Here is an 8,329-nt window from a genome sequence, read left to right as displayed (position 1 = left end):
AGAATTCGGCCTTCCAGCCTCATGCAATCCCTACAGGAGCATCCACCTCGTTGTTAGTAACTAGCGAGGACTCAAGCGGCATGTCACCCTCTCAGCTCCGTTGCTTGATCATGCCGCTTCTCCTCTCGGAGGGATGTCTACGTGCTAGGGTGGGCTTATTTACCACACTAGCCTCGGCCCACATAACTAGGCAGCATTAATAATACTCGCCCAAACCGGTGAGTTCCAACTTCCCAATGGTAGGAGGAATACCTTGGGCTGACTCCGAGCCTCGCTAATGTCGCCGCCCAGATACACAAGCATAGGAATGGGGTTAGCATCAAGGTGAGGAGAAGATGTCCCTGTACTTTGACTTAATCAAGATAACAGCACAGGTTCTTAACTAAACCATAGGATACAAGAAACCACATCATCTTCTTGATTGAGAAAGTAATAATTTCACAAGAATTTTGGTATTTTCAAAGCAAGGAAAAGTAGCACCCTCTTTCTTACTTAATTAATGCTAACATTAAAGGTTAATAAAAAAAACCTCTTTTTAAATGATTATTAAGCTAACTTAGCCATTCGTTCATTGTGGGACTCCCAAGGAGAGAGTTTGGGCGGTATCTAGGGCATTCCCTCTAGGGCCGTCGTTATGCATGCTTCCCGAGGTGGTATTTTGGCATCTTAGAGGAGGAACCGTTCTATCCACCTTCTCATAGCTTGCATTGCCGTGAACTCAATGCTTCAGTCAGATTGTGAATCGGAGTTTGTTTGCTCACTTTATGAGCATAAAACTCTCACCTGGGAACCACTTCTAAGAGCCAAAGTGTGCTTAAGTCACTGCAAATGGGAGGGGGGGGGGCAAAAAGTAGAGTGTTCTTAGGTTGGGGGCAAGGCTAGAAACTGAACCAGAGGGTGGAGATCGGGAGTTCCCTCTTAAGTCTATTCACCGGGGGGGGAGGGAGGGAAGAACAGTGTAGGACACCCTCTCCAAAACATAAGGGTGGGATGTTGAAAAAATGATCTACAGAACCTACTTGGAGATGGGCTGAAAAGGGCTTGCTAGGAGATGGGCTGTAGAGGCTTGTCAGGTATAGGGCGTAGAGGGTTGTCGGGTATAGTCTCCGCTTAGGGTCTATCAGGTATTAGCCAACGGAGGAGTACCGAGTTTATATAGGGGCTAGTACGGGTGCAGGGAAAGAGAGAGCAAAGCGGGGTAGAAAGGACGGTGTACGATGAAAGTACACCACTCTGTGGTGGCTACATGAGTTTGGGGAAAGGGATGGTGCTTGTACATGGGCCAAAGGCGAGGTATGCATGTACCTTCCGGGGCAGTCGTCGCATGAGTGTCCACATGGCAGCTAGTGGGGACCACGCGCTAGGGCGATCGTCTTTTGGTCCTTACGCGGTCGTGTATGGGTGCCCGGGTATGTGTACAACATCTTTCTAGGGTAGGGATCCCTTTTTTGGGACACCGACCTTGATATGCGTGCCAGTGCGTCCGGTGTGGCAGCTGTGAATTTTTTTTTCAGTGAAATTGCTTGAGGTGTCTCCCTAGTTGTAGGAGTTCAGTCGGTTTGTCAGACACCCAGACATGCATTTATTAAAGTCGGAAGCTACCATACTTTAACTAAAAATATGAAAAATTTACGCAGAGGGTTATTCTAGTGTCCATTTTCGGTGGTGCTGTAAATCCTATATTAGGGCAAAATCACACGTAGATTCCAAATTTGGACTCAAAATTTTAATATTCCAAGTGGAAATAGATCAATTATTAAAATTGATGATTTTTACACTATAGAAGAGACCATATATTCATCTATTAAATGGATATATATTGTTATTGAAGATGGGCACGTTACACCTGCGATTGATGATTTTTATATATATAGTGTAAAAATCATCAATTATTAAAATTGATGATTTTTACACTATAAAAGAGACCATATATTCATCTATTAAATGGATGTATATTGTTATTGAAGATGGGCACGTTACACCTGTGATTTTTTTGTTGGTTATCTTTATGAGTGGAGTTAGTTTTGAAAGGTGTCAGATAGAGGGAAAGAGAAGAGTAGTTCAATGTGAGAAGAGAGTCTAGAGAGTGAAATTCTTGTAGGTGCAGGTTATCAATTAGTGAGAGTGTGGAAGTCAAAGGACAATCATGTTTTCTTTTGCTAGATTAGTTTGACCCTATCCCCTTATACAGTTAGCTACATGAAGCTTTCCATTTTCTCATAAGTATGCAGGTCAGAAGTTGCCAGATTTAACACTGTTCGGATCAAGAGCTAGTCGGAATCATAACTGATTGGAGTTATATAGTTTGGATCAGAAGTTGTCAGATCAAGAGTTGAGTGTTGATTGAAGTAGAAGACATCTAGATTAGTGTTGTCTAAATTACAATTAATTGAAGTAGGAAAACTCAGGAAAAAGTTGTCCAAATAAGGGAATGTCAGGAGAGAAGCTATCTCTAAAGCCGTTCAGATAAAAAACTGTTCAAATCAAAAGCTGTTTATGTGGAGTAAGACTAGACTGATAAAAAACTATCGGATCTGAAACTGTTTGGATAAAAAAACAGTCAAAACTGAAGATGCTTGAGTCAAATACTGTCAAATTCATAGCTACCTAAAGCTGAAGCATTTGGAGCAAGAGCTGTCTGAAACAGGAAAAGGATCTAAAGAGAGGTAAACTAAGACCTTCAATGTGGGTGTTATTTGTTTGGTATTTGGAGGTGGTGTCTTATATACATGATCTCATCTAGCCTTCTTGTAGTGCTAGCTAGTTATTGCCCCCATGGAGGAGGGCTCTGAATCAGGTATAGGTTGTGTGAAGAAGTATGTATTATGGAGCACAAATATATACCTACCTATTTGGGGATTCCTTTGTTCTTTGGAGAGGAAGGGGAAGACAACAAAGATACACCAGTAGATAGGAATACTACCTTGATTTTAGGATTGAGGAAAGAAGCTAAGGAGTAGTTTAATAGCTTGGATAGACACGTTCAGCAGGATCTTGATTAGTTAGAAACAGCTTTCAAAGCTCAATTTTGCAAGGAAAGAGATGCAGCAACCTTATGGCTGAAGATTCTTGGCCTGAAAAACAGAGGAATTGGATGAGTATATTGAATATAAATTTGATTTTTTGAGGTTATGGATTAGGTCCTTAATTAATCCTAGAGAGGTGACAAAGTTTTTGGAAAAGGACAGATTCATTATAGGTATGCATCCTCTGTTGAAAGTAAGCAAAAGAGGTTTTGAATTATTGTTTTCAAATGATGTGATTGGAGAAATAAATGAAGTAAACTTTTGCTTGAAATTAACATTTTCTTTCAGCCCATAGTGAGAAGAATTCATGCAAGGTTCACTCAAAAAAGTTTTCAAGCCATGTCTAACATGGTAGGTGTCCCGGTCCTAGTCAGGGACCTTACCTGGAAAGAATTGTTACTTGGAGCACATGTTGGTTGCTCCTCAACACTATGGAATAGCCTTATGGATAGTGTGGTTGTACAGAAATGAGTGGTTATTTAACAAATAAAAAATTAGCATGCAACAATATCTAAGCAAGGATTTGTTTATGTAGATAAAAATGACAATCAGGGACCTTACCTAGAAAGGATTGATGCTTGGAGCACATATTGGTTGCTCCTTTTAACACTATGGAATAGCCTTATGGATAGTGTAGTTGTACAGAAATAAGTGGTTATTTAACAAATAAAAAATTAGCATGCAACAATATCGAAGCAAGGATTTGTTTATATGCAGATAAAAATGACAATCAAAGCAGGATTCAAGATGTGCAATGCTCAATACACTATGCATTATATAGATGAGATGCTTCAATTATCTAGAGCCAAAGATGATTTCTAGAACTAGGTCTATGTAGATAAAAATGAAAATCAAAGGAGGGTTCAAGACGTGCAATGCTTAGTACACTATACATGATACTGATGAGATGCTTCAATTATCTAGAGTCAAAGATGACTTCTAGAACTGAATCAGAAGCATCCAACAGACCTCCCTTGAGAAGGACAAAGTGTCTCTCCAATGAGGAAGTTGATCTAATGAGGCAATGAGGAAAGATTCAAAACTGGCAGATTATATCCAAGGCATGCTCGGCCTTAAAGAGTAGGTTGAATAGATTGGGTTTTGGTTTGGTGCAGAAGTTATGCTTCTTTGGTAAAAAGCATGATGTAATGGATGATTTTCCCTTTTGTTTTTTGCTCTCCTAATATAATATAAAATCGTCCTTTTTAAAAAAAAGGCAGGTGGATATCCGTTAGGTAATATTTAAAAAGTTACCACTCCATGGGCGATCATTAGGTATGATCTATGCTCAATTCTTGGGTAGCTTCTACTTTTCAAAAGGTTCCACATGTGTAAAGCTTTTCCTGGATTAAAACATCTGGCAGACCTAGTAATGACAGCTACCTACTAATGAAAATTTATCGATTAGATTACACAAGCTTCCACTCAAAAGTCTAAGAAACCGACTTATTGTCAGTTTGTTAACAATCCAAAAATGGGATTGATCATGGTGATAAACATATATTCAGCAACATAATTAAGGTGGATTAAACCACACTAATAACTCCAAGAGAGAGAGAGAGAGAGAGAGAGAGAGAGAGAGAGATTGCACACTCAATACTCAAATCTATTGCATATCACAAATGAACCATACAATGATATAGGCCCTCTAGCCTTATCCCACTTTACACATCCACTCCCTTTTCCAATTCTTTTGGTCAACACTCATACACCATTCAATATTACATGTGGCATTCTTATCTTGCCACAATATCTTGTACCTCTAGGGTGCTTTCACACACTCAACCAAATAACCCATTCATTTTACATTGCGCATTTCAACACCCCTCCTCAATGTAAACTTGGGTGTGTGCATACAATCTTTCCAATCAATTTAATCAACTCACTTCTCACCCCCAACCAATTTGGCATTGCCAATCTCGACACTCCCCCTCAATGCAAATTGGAGTGTTCAACAAGTGCGTGTGCATGTGTCTAGCAAATCTAGACACCTCAAGCTCGTTTTGAGTACCATTTTGCTTTGGCGGAACCATCTGTACACCCATGTGCCCGGGAGAAGGAACCACCCATAAAGTGCAATGGCTATGTGTGCACAACTCAACACACACAACAATACATCCATTTTGAGTACCCTTGGACTCAGGCAGGGGACCCTTACAAGTTGGGTGAGAAATACAATCCTTTTTATGCATGCAAGCAAGGGCAGGGCACCCGTCTCAATAAATTAATGATCAACATCCACGGTTTTTGCCACCAAAGCTGATATTTTTTTGCTATTTTAGGGCGTAGGAGAGAGATACAAACAAAATACAATGTGTAGCTTACATGGCCATTCCATGTCAAATCATGGGCACCATACATCCTTGACATCTTCATGACTTTGACTTCCATGGTGTAGAGGGAGACATGTGCTATGAACTATCTCTTAAGGAGGGATTTTTTACACTAAAATATATATATATTTTAAAGCCTTATCCTTTCCTTTTCGTCCTCCCAATTGCCGCGTGGCTATGAACCTTAGAAAAAAATAAAAATAAATTAAAGCTTCCTTTTCTCTGAAATGCTCTGCACGCGCATTGAATGTGCCGAGCGTGCTCAGGCCACAAGGTCTTCTTCTTCCTCGTAGCCTCTTCATCTATGTACGAGTCTGCGACTCTGTTGCCCTCAACTTGCTCCTTCATACTGCGCTGCTATCATGTGCATCAATGCTGCACTTGCTGGTTCTTGATTGCTTTAACTTGCGCGCCAGCTTCCTTTTTTTTATGCTGTTAGTGAAAACGTAGAGAAGGCAGCCACCCATACCCACTCTTTCTCTACAGCGACATGGCTTTCTTTTACGCTTCCTCCACATTGGGGTTACATCAACAACAGCCAGGTTGTTGCATCACCAGCTGCAATGCTCTGTTGCAGGTTCACAAAGATCTTTAATGTGCTTTGCTCCTATTTAGTTTCAGCAGGCCGCCATAGCTAAAGCTTTGAAGCTTTTATGGCGGCTTTTATCCTGTTTTTTTTATTTTTATTTTCTTCCTTCCCTTTGCTGTGCTACTGCAGCTTCCATGGTGACCTTGTATGCTTGGTCATCATCTTCTTCTATCCTACTATCTGCTGCTCACCTTACTTCATGTTCAAGAGCTTCTTTTACATGTTTTGATAAAGCTCCATCTGCCAGCCCTTCTTCCTACAATCTTGTTCTTTCGCAACTTCTTTGTTGCTACACATGCTTCTTTAAGGTCTCCAAACCAAGGTGCCATAATAGTAGCCCTCAGTATGGCCATTCTCGTGAGCTCCAAATTGCAGCCCTCCTTGCCACATTAAACTTTGCCTCCTTAACCTTTTGCATGAGGTTCTTCACATAGCCATTAACATGGCCTCTATGAGCTCCATGATGTGTATGCTTCATCCCACACACCATCTTCAAGGGTGCTTCTTCAAAGTGGTTTCTCTCAAGAAACCAAGGTGCATAAACCATTGTGAAAGTTCCCATAGCTTTCACAACTTTGCTCATCTCCTTGAGCAACATCCACAAGTGCATCCTCTTCTTGATGCACACACATGAACTTCCCTTCGAGTTCATCTTTTTCTTGCCACCATTTGACAGACACACCTCCACACAAGATTCATGGGATACACAAATCCCAACATGGCAACCCTTTTCAAATACGAGCATTCTTCCATGCTCAAACACCAAATTAAAGGCAAAAACACCAAAATACCTTCACAAATTGCCTTGGCAGCTTCTCCTTGATGACACCGAAGACTCCATAGCCTTTATACAAGCTTTTAAGGGCAGCACCATAAACTCCAAATCTCCATGGGCATAATCTCTCTCCAAATGCAATACTAATCATAATGAGTGCTAATTTTTTTTCATAATAATCAAAGAACTCATAACCAAGAAATCTATATTTTACATTTGCATATCAATTTTTCTATTTGGTGGCTTTTATAACATATGATTTAGGTTAGGGTAGTGGTTAGTAGTTCAATGTTGCTTAGTGATGGTGGTTCGGCTCATGGTCTTTCACTCTTGCCTTTTGACTCTGGCACTTCATTTCTTGTCCCTGCACACTTTGGTTGCAACGTTTTTACATAAATTGTACACTTATTTTTCACACACATAAACATTAGTATGCTCATTTGTTTGCTTTTTATAATCACGTTCGACTCATGGTTAGACACAAATAATTTGATGGAATTTAGTAATACCCAAGTTGATGATGATAGGGAAGCACATAATATGCATGATGAGATCTTTTGCATCCATGACTTATCATGAATCAAACATCAATAAGTATTTTTTTCAAAGATGCATATGAATGCATGCACATGAGGCCCATAAAATCAAAGCCTCTTACTTCCATGTGAATAGCCTCTTAGAGGAGAATAAGGTTTTTAAACCTTAGGATTTTTCCTTTTAAAAAATTTGAACCTTATCTTTGTGTTAAGGCCGCCATGTTTATTGCAAATGATGATCTAATGGATGTCGTTGCTGGATTGTGCTGCCTCCTACGCTTCCACTGCTATTGTTGACTAGTGTCGTGACCCGTCTCCGACGGGTAGGAGCTAGACACACCATTAAAAAAGAAATATGTGTAAAGTCACCCTTCCTTTCCATATAAAAATACATCTAGCATTACAACCCAATAAAATAATAAACTTAAATCTCTCTATTTTTCTAATCCAAAAACACAATAAAATGTAACAATAACTATTTGTGTATCACATGATTTTATGGGACAAAGCGAGAGAAAGACAAACAAATAGAGAGAGAGAGAGAGAGAGAGAGAGAGAGAGAAACAAATGCCCATCAATAATCTAAAAGCTTATTACATTATCTTTACCAACTTCCTTAATGGAATGCACTTAAGAATTTCACCAAAAATGAAACGCTTTTCCTCAGAGCTCCTACATCAACTACCCATAATGTAAAAGCCATCTAGTAATCCCAATGCTTCTTTGATTAAGAGGAGCTTGAGATTGTCATCTAGTCTATGAGGGTCCAAAACTATATATATATACCAAGGATTAACATCATCCCACCCATCAAATCCAAGCACTTCCCATTTTGGTTGGGATCTAAAAAAGCCTAAATGTGGCATCTCCTCAAAGAAGACAGTATCTGACAATTTATTATTGTCATAAGTAAACTTTAAGATATTTAATGACATGTCTGCATAAAACATAATGAAACTATACATTAATAACAATCATGAACTTTTTTGTATTTAGCAAAGGGAGATTATAAGAAAATAATGAAAAAATAAAATCCATTCAAATACAAAAACAAATCTAGAACCAAATCC

General features: G+C 39.4%; 1 protein-coding gene across 1 annotated transcript in view; it reads right to left on the bottom strand.

Moving 5' to 3' along the window:
• Positions 1–2,581: 2,581 nt before the first annotated feature.
• The window catches only part of LOC147611175 (uncharacterized), a 13,865-nt gene continuing 8,117 nt past the window's right edge, over positions 2,582–8,329 (bottom strand). Inside the window, exon 3 of the mRNA XM_086785349.1 lies at positions 2,582–2,638. Within this exon, the coding sequence (XP_086641475.1) occupies positions 2,582–2,638 (57 nt within the window). The remainder of the gene's footprint in view (positions 2,639–8,329) is intronic.

This window comes from Cibotium barometz, chromosome 48, assembly GCF_041138505.1.
Source record: "Cibotium barometz isolate CiBa-2024 chromosome 48, ASM4113850v1, whole genome shotgun sequence".
In the NCBI taxonomy this organism is placed as follows: Eukaryota; Viridiplantae; Streptophyta; class Polypodiopsida; order Cyatheales; family Cibotiaceae; genus Cibotium; species Cibotium barometz.
Note: the sequence above shows the minus strand (reverse complement) of the source record. Positions and strands in the feature narration are given on the sequence as shown.